At 43.9% G+C, this 17,816-nt stretch overlaps 2 protein-coding genes across 5 annotated transcripts in view; one reads left to right on the top strand and one right to left on the bottom strand.

Annotated features, from left to right (window-relative positions):
- STK26 (serine/threonine kinase 26) overlaps window positions 1–2,045 on the top strand; it is a 59,994-nt gene extending 57,949 nt beyond the window's left edge. Inside the window, exon 12 of the mRNA XM_060248932.1 lies at window positions 187–2,045. Coding sequence (XP_060104915.1) covers window positions 187–211 — 25 coding nt within the window. The 3' untranslated portion in view covers window positions 212–2,045. The remainder of the gene's footprint in view (window positions 1–186) is intronic.
- A 751-nt stretch (window positions 2,046–2,796) lies between these two features.
- The window catches only part of FRMD7 (FERM domain containing 7), a 36,610-nt gene continuing 21,590 nt past the window's right edge, over window positions 2,797–17,816 (bottom strand). For all 4 annotated transcript variants that reach the window (XM_060249323.1, XM_060249325.1, XM_060249326.1 and 1 more), the window contains 7 exons: window positions 10,335–10,449; window positions 9,622–9,769; window positions 7,763–7,858; window positions 6,750–6,913; window positions 5,830–5,898; window positions 4,452–4,527; window positions 2,797–4,162 (listed from right to left, as the gene is read on the bottom strand). In XM_060249323.1, coding sequence (XP_060105306.1) covers window positions 3,113–4,162; window positions 4,452–4,527; window positions 5,830–5,898; window positions 6,750–6,913; window positions 7,763–7,858; window positions 9,622–9,769; window positions 10,335–10,449 — 1,718 coding nt within the window. In that variant the 3' untranslated portion in view covers window positions 2,797–3,112. The remainder of the gene's footprint in view (window positions 4,163–4,451; window positions 4,528–5,829; window positions 5,899–6,749; window positions 6,914–7,762; window positions 7,859–9,621; window positions 9,770–10,334; window positions 10,450–17,816) is intronic.

Below are 17,816 nucleotides of genomic sequence, written 5' to 3'. Positions count from 1 at the left end.
CAGAGAAGCACAGTGACAGCCTGGTGGAAGGGTAGGTGCATATACAGCTGGGTTGCTGCATGAATTAATGAAGTGAGGGGAGGCAGAAGAATAATTAAGTGTGAGCAATGAGTTCTAAGAACTGACAACACAATTCAGTGGATGTGATGGAAGCAAGCACTTCCTTCTTATGTTTTCTCATTTCAGGTTTTCTGTTAATGACTCCTCCTAAGAAACTTTTTCACTGATGGCTGTTCTACATGGACCCAGTATAGCCCACCAAAACCTATAAGCTTGGCAATGCTTTGCTCATGAGCTCCTTGTGCCTTTTTGGATCATTGCAACATATATAATGATCGGGGATTTGAAAGGACTTACCTCCACTCTTTTGTGATGGGTATACCTGCTTTTTTTGTATTTCCAGGACATTCTTTTTGTAAAGAGCAACTTTTAATATTGTAGTTTTCACCTGTTTAAACCAATTTTAAAAAAATGGTGAGGTGCAGTTTTTGCTTCTAGATCTAACCAGGGGCTACCAGTTGCCAATCTCAGTGTGCAGAATCTTGGGTGTACCTGTTGCTCCAGATGTCAGTGGACTGCACCCCTTTTACTTGAGTTCATAGGAAGTATACATGCAGCAACATTTCGTTACTCTCCAAAGAAGGGGATTTACCAGTCTTACTATTACTATTATTATTTGGAATATGTACGTTATAGTTTTTTCTGAATCACTAAAATTAGACTTTAAGAAGTAGCTTTTCACAAAAATATACATGAAAGAACCTTAGCCTGTAGGATGTTGCTCTAGCACCTGCTTGAACACTGTAGTCTGTCTTTAGGCCCCTGTAAATGTAATAAACCTGCGACAATATAAACTATTTGAAACCTGGTACAGTATTTTAGGCAGCTCTTTGATCACCTACATTTGAGAGCAATATGTCAATAGCTTTGCAAGTTCACATGGTAGCGACTGGTATAGCTTAGTGTACAGTTTGTATGTGAGTATCTTTTAGGGCAGGGTCTCAAGTCATTCATCATGGTAGGAAATTTTAAAGCAATACAGTTGAAGGGCAGGAGGGCTTCTGGCAATAATGGGCGCAAATAGAAATCTGGTTTAATGGAATTATTTCTTCCTTTTTGAATAATTTTTTTTAAAGCTGTTCATTCTATGTTTGGGGTCGGGGAACAGGGAGGATGCCATGGCATGCGATAAGTACCTCAGAAGCAGGTATAAAATACGTGACACCAGCGTTTTGTGTGGCAGTGTTTTTCTGTAAAATATTTATAACACATTCTTAAAGTATGTTATATACAGTGCATCCACCATGATATGTTTAATTTCCCCAAGTGTATTTTAAATATGTATTTACCAATATGCAAATAACTGAGTTATAGATATTCTTTCACAAGAAGATAGTATTGTGCAGTATAGAGTGATTTTTTTCATAAAAGGTAAATGAAATTATAAACTTGCTTTCAGTTATATATTTATGGTACTGTTTAGATGGGTAATACCCCTTTCTTTCTTTCTTTCCCCTTCCTTTCAACCCAGTTTGTATATTATGCTGAAGTTTGAAGTGGGGTTGTATTTCAGTCCTTAACTGTTGAACTGTTGGTGTAAATTTATTTTTGATAAAAAGGCTGGATGTGTTTAATTTTATGGTTTGGATCTGCACATTTTTGTTTTTGCACAAAAATCATTTTAAAGGATTTGAAAAATATCTGCCAAATATTGAAATGGTGTGCAACAAATAATGCTTTTTTTTTTTAGTTAAAAGTTGCCATTGCATCCTTTTAAAAAAAGATATAAAGACACTGGCGAGAGATGGTGGTTAGAAATGCCAAGGGCAATTACTTTCAATGGTGCCTACACTGTAAAAAATAATAAAAATTACTTTTAACTCCTTTGTTTTAATTTTAAAGAAACGTTTGTTAAAAATAAATCTTTCATCTGCTATATAACTGAAACACAATTAGAATTTATATCTGAGGAAAAAAAGTCTGGACATAGTTTTTGAAAATGATAATGTTATGGATTAAATAAAAATATTTTTATAAATGTAAAAGCAGTAAAATTTGTAAATACAGTTGATCTGAAGCTTTACAAGAATAACTGCATCACCGAAGCAAAATTATAGTGCTCTTCTTTGTAGCTGTTAGTCCTGTAGATCTGTTTAGAGATAAAGCTTCTTTCAGTGGTTTTTTTTTGGGGGGGGGGGGGCAGGACAGCAGAGGTTGAATGGTTTAAAAAATAAATATTTAAGTTCTGTAAACATTTGTGGTCCTAATTGTCTGATACCATACTTTTTAATTCCTGTTGTGGAAGGAAGAAGTGCATTCTGTCTTTTGTGGATACTTCTATAAGGGAATTTCACATTTTAAAAATTCTACTCTGATTTCAAGTTGTTTTCAGCTTTCAGTGGCTTTGCACTGGGAGGCTGATTAGAAATAAATGATGTCAAATGCCTAACTGCACTAGGTTATTTTTCAGCGTTAACTTTTAAGAAACAGTGATGTCACATGCCCAACCACACCCTTTCTGAAGTCTTTTGCTGGTGATGTCATGCTCAACCACTCCCTGTCTGAGATCTCTTGCCAGCAGCAGAATTGAACCTTTTCATTCCTTAAATTCTTGAATGGTAGTATGCTGTCTCTGATACATTTAACATTCTCACAAATACTTTCGGCCCATAATCATGGCCAAAAAAGGTTGCATGCACGTAACAGTACCTTTTGGGACCCATTCTAGGAGGAGAGGTGAGAATGCTAAGGTGCAGGACCCCAGTCCAGAGTCCATAACAGAAACTCACTCCCCTCTTTCATTTAATTTTTTTTTCATTACATGTTTTCACATTGATCCATGAATTGATGGCTAGTGGATTTGTTCATTGCCCAAGCAATAAACTCACGCACTCCCATGAAGTTGACTATATTGCCTGCACATAACCTTCCCCCTTTTCCCTCCATTAAAAGAGTACTGATGTATATGTTTCAGATCTTGCTGAAGCAGTCCCTTCTATTGAATTTTTGAATTTCAGTCATACTTGGAAAAACTAGTTATGCCAAGAAAGGAACCTCATTTTTGTTCAATATAATTGACAAGATCAACTTAGCTTAGCCCAGTCCCATTACTTTAAGTGCAGTAACTGGATGCTCCCAGTGAAGTCCTATCCTCATTGCTGGCAGTAGCGAGACAAATCTCTTCATCCTCTTCCTCAAGCTGGAGGCTTCCAGAAGAAAGACGAACCCTTGTTCTGGGTGCTTTGACCACTCTGCCGTAGAGAGAATAGTAGTCTGGCAAAAGGTCAGAATCAGAGTCACTGGACTCCGTCCCACTACCCACATAGCGTTCAGGTGTGTGCTGGACTCTTGGAGCTTCTGGAAATCTTTGCTGGGTCAGCACATATTGTAGAATGTCAGTCTTCCTGCTAGTCAAGACGGGACATGGCCCTAGAGGTCGGAACTCTGAGCCATAAGGGAATCGGATAGTTTTCATATCAGATTGACTCCAGGATCTTTTGGGAAGCTGCTCCTGGCTGCCATAGTCAAAAACACTGCTGTCATCGTCTTCTTGCTCCATGCTGACACTGCTAAGGTAGCTACTTCTGGATGGAACCTCTGGTTCAAACACACTTGTTTGTGCCATAACTGGGCTTCTCCTTGAAGGCTTTATAGGTGCCCCAACAGGGATGTTCAGTCCTCTTTCCTCAGCAAGGCCCATGGCTGTGTGCCTTACAAACTGGGGCGGCCTATCCACATAGAAGAAGACTTGGGGTGGAGCCACATCAACTTGCCGACTGACAGGAGCCATGTAGGGCACATCTGTGTAAGTCAGCTGCCTGGGGGACACTTCTCTCATGTTGCCGACAGATGTGCTTTTGCTGTTCCCAACAAACTTGTAATCTGGCTGGAAGGAGGTCAGTGGAATCCTTTGCTCGTAGATGTCAGATGGTTCCCAATCATGTTCTGGTTCAGTATAGACCAGTGGGAAGGCAGAGCTGCTTTGGGAATGGTGCAGCAGTGTGGGATCTGCTTCAGGCTTGGACCGCTCTAATTCAGCAGTGAAGGTCACTTCTACTGCAGAGTTCCTGCGCCTGCTGTCTAGCATGGGCTCAGATGTGTGGACTCCATTGGCATTGTGATAGCCCCCCATGGTGCCATAAACCAGTCGCAAGTCCTCCATCTGAAAGGAGAGCAACAGATGAGATATGATTGTGCTGTGCTGTGGTGATACCCTTTTATTTCAATGCTTAGGCTAGAATTGCATATTGTATGTAATTTCCCCAAGGGATTGTTTTATACAGCAGGGAATGACCAAGCACTGCTCTGTTCATCATTATAGTAAGATGGGAAGTGGTTTATTCCCAATTTATAAGGTCATTCCCTAAACCCTCATGATATACCCATTCCAGTCTTCCTTAATGATACTACTTTAATAAAATCTTCCACCCTAACCCAACAAAATTACATACTTGTTTGGAAACATCTGTTAGAAGATCTGGTGATGAGCGACACTGCCTTTCATGATACCGAGAGGGATAGTGTTTTCTGAAATTCCAAAAGATTCAGGGGTTATATTGCATTAAGCAGCACACGTCAACTGCACTGATGCAGTAAGAATCATCAAGCACCCCTTGCCCTGCAGCTTACTCTCTTCAGCTGGGGGTTTGGAGGCAATGCTTGCTTGTGAAGCGAGGTTTCGAAGATGAAGCAAAGCTACTGCTGAACTTAAAGTACTTTAAAGTCCTATTAATGACAAGTGACAACAGGTAAGAACCACATTTGTCAAACCTTTCCTGTTGACAGCAGTGGAATTTAAAAGCATTTAACTCTGACTCAACCATGTTTTGGAGATTCACCAAAAGCAGCTAGAAAGTTGTTAAATATCCTGTTAAAGTATGGAGCGCTTCAGTAGTTTTTTGTTGCTTTAATATTTCTTATGACTAAATAACATAGGAAATGTATTGCTTAGCAGCATTGGCGTGTTCAATTTGCAAGTATGGAACTATGTACTCCTCTAGGCTACTTTGGGATATGCTTCTGTACACCTTGTGTTGTTTTCAGTGGTATGTCTGTATATTATGCAGGTGCAACTAATTCTACATACCTTTTGTTCAGGCACAGTTGTAGCTGAGAGCAACTGTACAACAGCATAGTACCTGAACACATACAGGGGAGCCGGTCTGAGTACACCAGTATTGCATCTATAAGGCTGCACTTAAAAATTGTGGTTATTGAGAGTGCCTGGCATTTTGAGAAGCAAAATGAGTGTACATTACAGTACCAGCCCCACCCAAGTGCTAGTACAGCTTGTACAGGGGTGCAGCCAATTGCCAAAGAGATAATCCACTTTGTCAGTGAAAACTGCAGAAGCCTGTTATGAAATTATTCTTAGCTGCATTTCTGACTGTACCCCATGCATGAACCTCCACGACTTGTTAATTGTACAAATTCCAAGCTGTCTGCTTGCTTTGTTGTGCTAATTCTGCTGTATTTAAGGATGAGCTATGCAGTTTCTGCTCTCTACAGATTAAGAGGATGGTCTCCACATGCTATGGCCTGGGTTTGCTTGCAGTGGTGCTGCAGCAGCTGCAATCAATGCACACATTGCACAGCATCCTGCAGGACTGAGCTGAAATTTAAGATAATTCCACACAGCAGTAATGAATTTTAGTGCTGCATGAGACTTAAAACTGTTTGCTGGTTAATTTCATGTTGTTAATCTCATGACTGTAATTTCATTTGATGTGTCTTCTGGCCCTTGAGATCTTGCCTATAAGACTTTGGGGAAACACTGCAGAGGAGTTGGCTAGTGAACAGGTGGAGCATTTTATCATGAAAAAGTCATACCTCTCAAATGGCAAGCTCTTCAATTTCCCCTTTGTCCCATTTTCTAGCAGCTGCCTTTGGGTTCTTCCACTGCCATTTTAAGGGAAAAAAACCTGTGAAAACAGTGCTCTCTGCTCCAACCCCATCTTTACACTGCATACAACATAACCTGTGTTCATCATCAGAGAAATAAATGTGCTGGCCAGCATAGGAAGCCCAGATCAAGGCATAAGAACATGGGGATTGTGTGTGTGTGTGTGTGTGTATATATCCTATCTTTCTCCATGGTGCAGACCTTAAACCAGCTTATCACATCATTCTCCCCTCCTCCACTTCATTCTTTCAACAACAACCCTCTGAGGCAGGCTAGGCTGAGACACTGTGATGGGCTCAAGGTAGCCTGGCCAGCCTCCATGGCAGAGCCAGGATTCAAACCCAGTTGCCCCAGGTCCTAGCTCACCAATCTAACCACTATGCTATGTTGGCTGTAGGTTACAAGCATCTCCAAAGCCAAATTCATGCAGAGAGGCATATGTAAGCAAAGATATTTTCAGTGAGGCAGAATATCCTATTGATTGCTATCCCTTTTCTGCCCTTTAATGAGACACCCTAAAATCTACTTCCCAAACATACCATCTCTCAGTTGAGTTGCCCCGATGGAAAGGGAGTATTCCATTAACTGGATTCTCAACAGTGATGGCAACACTGATGGCATAGTAGCAAATTGTCTAGCTGCTGCAACCACAAGGATTGTGAAGCAACAGATGGTTCCATAGAGAGGGTGGTTCCTACCTTCTGCAGGGCATCCTCAGAGGAAGCCGAACTTACTCAAAGCTCTGCAAAGACTGACATAAAACCTTCATTATATTCCTCCCAACACTCCATACACTGGATGGAAGGCCAAAATTTATTAGCAAAACAAGTTCCATAGTGTTGGTAACCTGTATCGGAAACTAGAGCCTTTGCTGCACAGAAATGCTTTGGGCTTTGACTTTGGCTCTTCAGAGAGGCGGAAGAATGCATGGTACTCGACGCACATCTTCCAGAAGGCTTTGCAAGCATCACGGCTGGCCATGGTGAACTCAAGCGTATCCTTGCACAAAGCCTGAGGAGAAGAAGCACACTGAGTTACGACGAACGGTTTCATTGTTTGCTTTTTCATTTCCCCTGGGAGACAGTGTGTGGTGACTCATGTTGGACAAGGATCTGGGAGACCTAGGTTTGAGTTCCTACTCTGCCATGGAGGCTGGCTGGGTGACTTTGGGCCAATCACCCATTCTCAGCCTAGCCTATCTCACAGGAGGCAAGAACAATGCAAACGACTTTGGTTCCCACTGGGGAGGCAGATATAAATGAAGCAAAAAAAAAGAAAAAGTCTATAACTACTGAATGACTGCCACTCATTCCTATAGAGAAAAAGTACATTTGGTGCTAATGCACAATGGGAGGCAAAACTTCCTCCCCTGGGTGGTCAGGCCTCTTCCATCAGACATCCCCCAAGGATTATGATATGTAGGCCTCTCCTCCATGCATTCTTGTAGTTTCGTCCCAAGCACATAAGAGGCATTTGGCTAATTTTCATTCACAGCCTTACAGACAATTGTAGACAGAAACAACTTAGTGTCTCCAGATCAGGTGTAGGTGATTGGTACTGGGGAAAGACCTAGAAAGACTTCACCCCTTCTGCATCCAGCAAATTTGGTACACAAGAGGGCCATTGGGATACAAGGTGGCCTCCATCCCTGGCTGCTTTGGGAAGTATCTCTTTTGGAGGAAGAGGACAGCTAGTTCCCTGCAGCTTCCACTGTCTGCTTGGAGCTGTAGGGGGTGGCCATTTTGCTGAACTTGCCTAAGAAGGGGTAAAAGGCAGAGACATCTGGACAAGCCTGTTGTCCTTGCAGGCAGCCTACATTCTGTGGCACCAAACCAACAAAGTCAGCTACATGGTACTTACTGAGACATTGGCATGCAGCTTGATCAGGAAATGCTTCCGCTTAAAACTCAGCTTGCGGATTTTGGCCCAGTTGAATGTGTTGATTTTTGTATTCCCCTACAGAAATAAGTAGACAGGCTGTGCAAGTTACGCATTGTGTCCAAGTGAGAAAGGTGGACTATAAATTATATAAATAAATAAATAGTGAAAGAGGTGGGAATACCAGACAGGGCACCACAGCTTTCATTTCTTGTCCACTGCGGGGGGGGGGGGGGGGAAGCCCACTCTTACAAAATCAGAGGGTGAAACATCAGGATTACCTTGAAGCAATCAAGGACTTCCCTAGTGTGCCATCAAACACCCCAGAACAGCAGTGTAATCCCTTCCCCCATCCAATCCTTCCAGGAAATTCTTGGCTGGATTAACCTGTAAGTAGGGTTTTTTATCACATGAATATGCCATCTTGTCTCCCTCCCCAGCATTGCTCTCATGTGCCTGCCTGACTTTTCAAGAGCAACATTTATTCCATGTATTTTATTCCAGCTTATCTCCAAGGGGGAGGAAAGGTAACATGGTGTGCCCCAATTTTCTCCTTGATTTGGGGAGGTTTGGCATTATGGGTTTCTGCATATCTCATCTCTGTTTAACACTGGGGAAATGGTTCTGGGTTTTTGTTTTTCTTCCCTAGTAAGACATGAGGCCTTGTAGAGCCCACAATACATGGCAAACACCAATCAAAGTATGTGTTTGCTCTGCAAATATGCCATGGAGTTGCAGTACCATGTAATTGCCCTGAAATTAGATGGCTATTTTTGGCAGAAGATTATATGGTCAAGATATGTCTAGCTACCATGTAACGCCAAGTTCTGACATTGCAATGCATTTGGTTTACCAGGGAAGACAAGCTATTTGAGTGGAGGCGCCCACATCAAAGGGAGCTGCCTGGCTCCTCTTTGCTATGCCCTGTTGCGGGTTGAGTGGAGGAGATTCTGGCAATGCCAATCCTAAGCATATCTCCACTTCAGATAACACTGCAAAGCACCTTCAAAGTAGAGGCAGTTGTTGAGACATGCTGTTTCTAGTCTGTGGCTCACAGAAGGAGTCTACTTACTCTTGGTTGGGGGAAAATCGTTAAGTTTCTGCTAATGTGGCTGAATTGAACTCAAGTGTCTATGAAAGGAGGGATGGACTTGTTTGGGTTTTTTTATTGGTTGCTATCTATTATTGGAAAGCTGCTGGGTTGCTAACTCCACCTTGAGAAATTTCTGGAGACTTGGGGGTAGTGCCTGGAGAGGGCAAAATTTAGGGAGGGGAGGGAACTAAGTGAGGATGTGATTCCACTGAATCTGCCCTCCAAAGCTGCCATTTCCTCCAGGGGAACTGGCTTCCACAGACTGCAGATCAGTTTAATTCTGGGAAAACTCCAGGCCCCATCTTGAGGTTGGTAACCCTAAAGGCTGCAATCCTATGATTTGTACACTTTATTGCCCTGAAGACCACAATGGACAACTTCTGAATAAATTACAGATGGGCACAGATTGTCAAGTTATTATAGCAAAGGCCAGTGTGTCTGGTAATTTTATAAAGCACTTGGTATATTTTAGGCACTTTATCTGCAAGCAATCGCATTTATACATTGCACCAATTACAAAGGATTGGGATGTGATGTATCTGTTCTCTATTCCTGGGCACTCTGTATTGCTCCTCTTAATTGCTGAAGAGAGAAGGCACAATGATCCTCCAAAAGGGGGAAGATGAGCAGAAATGCTGACATTCATGGCTTTGCTTTGGACTTGGAATACGTGGGATTCAGTCTTCATAACTACACTGCACATTTGTCTCCTGAGCCTTTCTGAAAAAGAAAATGCTTCCCTCCTTACCCGTAAAACCAGGACTCCCATGTGTGCAACAGACAAATTAATTTGAGTCCCTTCCCCATCACTGGCTGGGTGGAGCTTGATCCCAAACATGTCCAGTTTCCTGGCTATGTCCAAAAGGTGCACATCAGATTCTGCTGGAGTCTTCCCTCTGGAAAGGAAAAGGACATCTGGATTTCAGCTGTGGGTACTTTATCCCATTAAGTGCTCGTGGGGGTGGGCCTCTCTTCCCTTCTGATCCCCACAGGGGTGTTTCATCCATTTTTAGTGCTTTCTAGAATGGTCCTAACCCAGAAACAATGCCCAGTAATTTAACAGCTGTAAGGCAGGCATGTTAACCTCAGATTTGCTGGAAACATAGAAGTCCTCTGCTTTGATAGGCAAAAGTACATTATAGGCGGGACTGTGAATTTGCAGAGATGAAGAAAAACAGTAGAGCTCAGCTTTGTTTTAATATGCAAGTTCTTCATGGTCTCTGTCCATTATGCATACAGGATCTCAAGTGTGTACATGCAGACTATACCTTGGAACCTATTAAAAGTACAAAATGTAGAGCATGAACATCAACTGAGCTTGCAGAAGTTATTCAGACTGAAGAAAATTCAGTTCTTTGGTACCCAAAATTTCAAGTTGCTTAGTACAGAGAACAGAACCCTGAGAATTGGATATCTACCAACAAAGCGCAAGGTTGCCACAGTTTGGAAACATGGACTCACATGTGTTTCTTGTGGTAATGCATGATTTTGTTCTCCAGATGTTCTTGGTTTGGTAAATATTTGTGTGTCTCCAGGTGCTTTCGATCCATTTCTTCATGAAAGTCCCCCAGCGCAGCTGTAATGAGAGAACATCCAAACTATGAATTTCTGTGGCAGACTCAAAGAGGCACATCAGTGCAATTTGGGCACAGCAAAACTGTAACAGACAACAGTATGTGGTAATAGCCAGGCTATATCCACAATGGTATGGACATCACTATTATCCATATCAGCCTCTCTACTATGGCCACAAAACAACTGTTGGGTGCTATGCTCTGCGTGCCCACAGTAGCAGCGGTGAAATGAGCGAGCATGCATAAGAAGACTTTCCTCACCACTGCCCACAGACTATGGAACTCATTCCCATAAGAAACTCGGCCAACTACTCAGCTTCTATTAGCACTGTACTACAGTGGAGGACCTTGGGGTAGTTAAATATGAAGCTGCTTTATTCTGAATTAGACCATCAGTCCAAGAGGGCTTTCACTCTGCACCGGAAGGTTTCTTGGCCGGTGAAAGAGTACTTGAAGAATTTGTGTTGAATTTATTACATTTTTAGCTTTGTCAAAGTCAGAGCTTGCTAATCCAGTTGTCTTTGTATTCTAGACATAGTTTAAAAATCTGATGTGTATTTTGACTGTACAGGAGTTTGTGTCCATTGACAAAGTTTGGCAGCGAAACAAGAAGCTTCACTGTGAGACCTCATTACTTGTGAGGACTTGGAGGACTTCGGAGTTCCAAATAGATAATTGTATTTATATGGGAGATGTTACCATTTTCTGGCAAAATTCTATTGATGAGATGTTGATATTTACCGTATTGTCATTCTAATAGACATTTGCATTTAAGCACTGAGTTTTTGAGCTAGTACAACATTGCTTTTGAGGTTTGTTTATACTGAATCAGATCATCGGTCCATCAAAGTCAGGATCATCTACTCAGACTGGCAGGGACTCTCCAGCCAGTACTTTCCTGCCCTTAATTTAAACCCATTATTGCTCATCCTCTCCTCTGCTGCCAACAGGAACAGCTCCCTGCCCTTCTCCGGTGTTCCCAGGAGTGGGTCAGTCCTTCATTCCTGGGAAACAGCTCCGCCTCTCCAATTGCAGGGGCCGGCCGAACTAGATGGCTTGTCCCTGGAATCCCAGTTCTGTTCGACCCTGCTTCTGAGCAGGACATGCTGGTCTGAGCAATTTGAGCTCAGCTTCCCGGGGCAACAGTTACTTGTGAGTAGCACCGAAGAGCAGGGGAGGATAAGGCGCAACCACGCTCATTCCTACCCCCAGCGCTGACGGGGAGTGAGGACAGGAGACAGCCGCTAAACTGATCCCACGGCTTGGCCTGTCTCTGCAGCAATGAGGCTGCGAATGGCGGTACCTAAGGCACTCCCCAGACATTTGGGTGTTCCCCAGACGGGAAGCATCTGAGGTGGTTTTTTCGCATGCGGAGGAAGGATGCGCAGCCAGTGACGGTCTCCAGCGCGAGCTCCCTGGGAACGAGTTTTTCCGACGATCCAGAGGAGCAGGAGCCAGCTGACCCTTGCAGCGTGGTAAGACCCCTTTGGGGGCAGCAGGACAGAGGGTGGCTCTATTGTTGGCGGGGTTGGTGAATGCAGTCAATATTGATACCTGCCTAGAGGAATATAATCTAATTTCAAGGGAGATACAGAAAGAATTGAAAAGAGCTAAGTCGGGGCCTTTAAACCAAAGAACTGGAGCACACAAACCATAGTTTGATGCAGAATGTAAAAGGGCAAAGTATACCCTTAATGTTAACTATGCAAAATATAGAACTAACCCTGAAGCAACATCCATGATAGCTTTAAAACACCAAAAAGCCCAATATAAGACCCTCATTAGAAGAAAGAAACAGGAAGACATTATGGCTTCTTGGGAGGAACTTTGGAAGGCAGTTAAAGAAAAATACTCAGCATTATTCTGGAAACTAGTCTCTGATCCATCACGTAGGTCACCAAATATATTTAATAGCCCTATTTTGCCAGATGCCTGGTTACATCATTATAAGATGGTATATGGGGAAACAATTACAAGCCCACTTTTTGATATCATCCATAACTTACCAACTTGGCCTCCAGTGGGGTGTATAGAAGTAAAGCAGCTCATTGATACTTTGAAGCCAGGGAAAGCCCCAGGCATTGACCTAATTCCACCAGCTACTTAAAATGAATGCAGAATTGTGGGCCCCAGTTTTGGCAGCTTTGTTTTCACAAATTGATCAATCAGGGGAAATTCCCAAGGACTGAGGAGCAGCTATCATCATCCCGATATATATAAAAAAGGTAAAGAAGATCCAAGCAACTATAGGCCAATCAGTCTGTTGAGCATAACAAGCAAGCTATATGCTAGACACTTACTGTGGAAATTTAGAGAATGGCTTGAGAATGATTTTTGCCTAGGTGAGGAACAGGTTGGCTTCAGAGAAGGTTGTGCCTTATTAAACCACTGCATGCTGTTGGACCACTTGATTGTAAAATATTCCTCAAACTCAAGTGTGTCATTATATGCTGCATTTCTAGACCTGAAGTCAGCCTTTGACTCTATCTCTAGGACCATCCTATGGGATAAATTAAGAGCCAGCAACATTGATAGACGGCTGTTATTTCTTATTCAGGCCGTTTATGATCAAACAACCATCCGGGTCAAATATTCCCATCAAGGCTATTTGACAGACCCTATTTCTAGGGGTTAAGCAAGGATGCCTCCTGGCCCCCAACTTATTTAACTTCTATATCAATGATTTGGTGTCGCATATAAATAAACCAGAATGCCACCCACCAAAGCTAGGTAACAAACATACAGGGGTGCTCCTTTATGCTGATGATGCTGTATTACTTTCAAGGACTCCCTTAGGCCTCAGAAAAGTCTTGAAAGCTTTCGCTCAATATTGCCTGGAAAACAATCTAGAGGAAAATTACGCTAAAACCAAACTAATGGCCTTTGGCAAAAAAGACACCCAGATCACACCATTGCTACTTAAATTCTATTCCCATTGAACAAGTTTCATGCTTTAAGTACCTGGGGGTTATGTTTCAAGTGAATGGAAGAAGAACCACCAATATAAACATGATTACCTCAAATGCCAAAAGGAGTGCGGGGGCTATCCAAAAATTTTACTGGGGCAAAGGGGGTAAATGCATAATTGCAGCCCTTAGATTGTTTAAGGCTAAATCCCTCTGCCAGCTAACATTTGGTGCCCCAATCAACATCACTACAAACTACAAAAAACTGGAGAGTGTTCAATCAAAATTTTTAAGAACGGTTCTCCAGGTACCCAAGGGCATTCCGAATGCATTAATTAGAATAGAAACTGTCATGATTACAGTAGAAGTGAGGCTTTGGATTTTGGCCATCCAGTTCTGGTTGAAACTTATGTTTTATCCTAAGGGCTTGATCAGTCTAATTCTGCAAGATCCCAAAATGGATTAGGGCCACAGAGGACAGAATTCATTATTATGGCCTTTCCAAACAATATCTCAGTTCTCTCACTTAGGATAATGCTAGGGAGATAGTGAAACAGAGAATATTGGACGTTGTCAGACAAAACGACCTCAATAGCACAACCAAATGGCGAGCTCTGACAGAACCAATGAACAGGGTGACCCCAATGCCCTACTTATGCCGCTTAACAAACAATGAATACAGGAGAACGTTTACTCTTATGAGGTGGGATGTTCTCCCTTCAGTGGTGGTGGAGGGGAGATACAAAAAGGTGCCATTCCAAGAACGATTATGTCCCTGCTGCTGCAATGATGGTATCGAATCTCTAGTTCATGTCATATTTGACTGTGAGGCTTATAATGATCATCGAGAAGTACTTCCATTTTCCACGGCCATACCTTTTACCAGTAGCCAAAAATTGCAACTCCTTAAGAATCTTCTTAGTGATAGGAACCCTGAGGTTACATACAAATTACCAAAATTTGGCTGGCTTGCCACAAGGAAAACTCTAATGATTCAGTCAGGAAATGGCTAAACACCTTTGCCATTCTGTGGCTGTAACTGCCATGTTTTGTTATATTAGTAGTTTTAGAACAATATTTTATGTCTTAAAAAAAAAAGTCAGCGGGGTTGAGCAGGCTAGCTCAGTCTGCCCCTTTCAAGGCGTGCATTTTTTCCCTCTCCCCTTAGCAACCATTCTGGAGCGAGGAAAGGGAACAGGGAGGCTTGGGCTCTAAGGATCCCCTCTCAGACCGGCGCCAGTAGAGTGGAGGTGCCCATAGGGTATTCACCCCCCCCCTTAAGGGGCCCCCAGCATTGAAGCCCGGTAGCAAAAAGGGTGGGAAAGGCAGCCATTTTCTTTACCCCTCCCTTTCCCTCCACATGGGAATTTACGCCCACTCAAAATGGCCTCTCCAGCAATGTTCCCCAAGGGCAATGCAATGGAAGAAGCCCCAGATTACCTGGAACTTCCAGATTCCCCTCACATGATGGTGAATTAGAAAACCAGACCCTCAAACCTTACAGGGGATGACGCTAAGTTGCATCTCTGCTCATGGATCCAACAATTGGTCCAGAGGGAGGTTAGAAAGATGGTCATGGAGGACGCTGAAGCTAGCCCAGTCCCTAAGAAGTGCCCCAGGCAGCGTCCTAGTACAAAGGAAGGGGCTGCTCAACCACCCCCTCCCAAAAAACTGAAGGAAGCCCCGTCACACCCAGATACGGTTTCTCTGGGCTCTGATCAGGAAGGGGAATCAGAATCCTCAGAATCTGCTACAGACAAGGAGGATGGGGAGCTTTCGGTGGAAGAAGAGGAAGCTAACACCCCCTCACACACTAGGGTTTTTCCACCTGATTTATACAGTCATTTATTACCCAAGATTGTGAGAACCCTGGGCCTGTCGTATACACCTAAGGCAACTGAAGCTGAGGAGAATGACTTTCCAATAGGCACCGATGAGATCATTCCTAAGTCAGGGACACAACCCCTTCAGGTGCCACTGCCCGCTGGGTTCCTAGCCAAGCCGAAGGCAACACACCAGGCTTTTTCCAAGTTCTATGACCTAATGCCAGAAGCCACTAAACGGATTAAGCTCCCGGTGGTTGATGACCCCGTTAACTGCTTGGCATCCTCATTGCTCCTTCCCATGGATGCAGAAGGCATGCCAAAGGATCCTACAGATAAGCGCATTGCACAGGCTCTGTGCAGGGACTTCACATCCTCGGCCAATGTCCTTAAGGCATTCGTAACAGCATCTTTAGCATCCAGAGTGATATACATGTGGTCCTCAGCTCTATCCAAGGCAAATAAGAACCTGCCTAAGGAGGCCAGGGATGAATTAAAGATGATCGCCCTGGCTGTGGTGCTTTCATCAGATGCCACCCTGGATGCGGTTCAACAAGCTGCTAGAGCCATGGCATACAGCATTACTGCTCGTAGAAACACCTGGCTTAGAAACTGAAATGCAGACCCCTCAGCCAGAGCAAAGGTGGTTTCGGTACCATTGAAAGGAGGCCAGTTATTTGGAGAAGCCCTAGATAGATTCCTCATTGAGGGCAGGGACAAGAAAAAGTCCTCCCCTCCAAGTGCAGAGAAAACAGAGGTAGAAAAAGGCCCCAGTCCTTTCATGACAATAGGAGAGAGTCCAAACTCGGTTTCTCTAAATCCTATAAACAAAGGGGGCAACCTAAGTCCAGAGAAGGCAGACAATCTCCCTTCTCCAATAAACAGGGTTCCTCCTCCAAGGGAACAAAGAAGAACAACTCAACATGACTATTCGGTCTCCAGGGCCAACGTAAGGATAGGGGGAAGACTCCAAAGCTTTACCCATGTTTGCAGCCAGTCCATCTCTGACAAGTGGGTACTAGAAATGGTTTCCAAGGTGTATTCCATAGAGTTCAGTCACACCCCACAGGATCGCTCATCGCCACAAAAGCATCAGCTGCTAATGGGGGCTATAGATCACCTCCTTCAGATAAGAGCAATCGAACCGGTACCTCAGCTGGAGAGATCTTAGGGAGTCTATTCAATCTTCCTTGTTGTGCCCAAAAAGAATGGGGATGTTCGAGCCATTCTAGACCCTCAACAAGAGGGTCATAACAAAGAAGTTCCACATGGAAACTCTGAGATCGATTATATCCGCCATTCAGAAGGGAGACTTCATGACCTCCATCGACCTGGTGGAGGCCTGTCTCCACATACCTATTGCTGTACCCTACAGGAAGTACCTCAGATTCTCCTACGGTGGGCGACACTTCCAGTACAGGGCCCTCACCTTTGGGTTAAAATCCTCACTAAGGATGTTCACCAAAGTGCTGGTGACACTGGTGGCAGTCCTACAACTAAAGGGGGTCTCCCTTTTTCCGTACCTCAACGACATTTTAATCAAGGCCCCCTCCAGCTCACAGATGGAAGCCGACTTAAGGGAGACAAGGAATCTCCTGTCAAGCCATAGCTTTGTAATCAACCTAGAAAAGAGAAGAAGAAGATATTGGATTTATATCCCGCCCTCCACTCCGAAGAGTCTCAGAGCGGCTCACAATCTCCTTTACCTTCCTCCTCCACAACAGACACCCTGTGAGGTGGGTGGGGGTGGAGAGGGCTCTCACAGCAGCTGTCCTTTCAAGGACAACCTCTGCCAGAGCTATGGCTGACCCAAGGCCATGCTAGCAGGTGCAAGTGGAGGAGTGGGGAATCAAACCCAGTTCTCCCAGATAAGAGTCCGCACACTTAACCACTACACCAAATTGGTAATCTGCTTCCGACAAAGGTCCTGACTCACTTGGGAGTGGTGATCAACATCATCATGGACAGGATCCTTATCACCAAGGAGAGACAAGGGAAGATCACTCAGTTAGCTTCCCAGATAGTGAGCAAGGACAGGGAGAACGTCACGATACTGGCCAAACTCCTGGGCATGCTAGTGTCCTGCCAAGACATTGTCCAATGGGTGAGATTCCATACTCGTCCACTTCAAAGCCCCCACCAGGAGGCAATATGTCAGAGGTCTTCCCTAAAGGTCCCCATTCCAGATCTCCTGAAAGTCGAGCTGCAATGGTGGCTAGAACCAAACCGCTTTCAGACGGGCCAAGGGCTGAAAGAGCCCAAATGCCGGGTGGTGACAACGGATGCCAGTCTTTTTGGATGGGGAGCCCATATGAAAGGAACCATGACCTAGGGGAAATGGTCCAACATGGAAGCAAGGATGAGTATAAATCTTCTGGAGCTGAGGGCGATCAGACTAGCTCTGATTCAATTTGCAGTACACCTAAAGGGCTCCCATGTTTTAATTCAAACAGACGACATGATGACAGCCAAGGTGTTTGTCAACAAACAAGGGGGGACAAATTCCAAGTTACTGAGATGGGAGGCCGAGAGCCTTATGGTCTGGGCAGAAACTCATATTCTCTCTCTAAAGGCAACACACGTGGCGGGCCGAGACAACACAGTAGCAGATCGTCTGAGCCGTCAGACAATAGACCCTTC

Source organism: Heteronotia binoei, chromosome 11, assembly GCF_032191835.1.
Source record: "Heteronotia binoei isolate CCM8104 ecotype False Entrance Well chromosome 11, APGP_CSIRO_Hbin_v1, whole genome shotgun sequence".
Lineage (NCBI taxonomy): Eukaryota > Metazoa > Chordata > Lepidosauria > Squamata > Gekkonidae > Heteronotia > Heteronotia binoei.
This window is presented reverse-complemented; position numbering and strand designations above follow the sequence as displayed.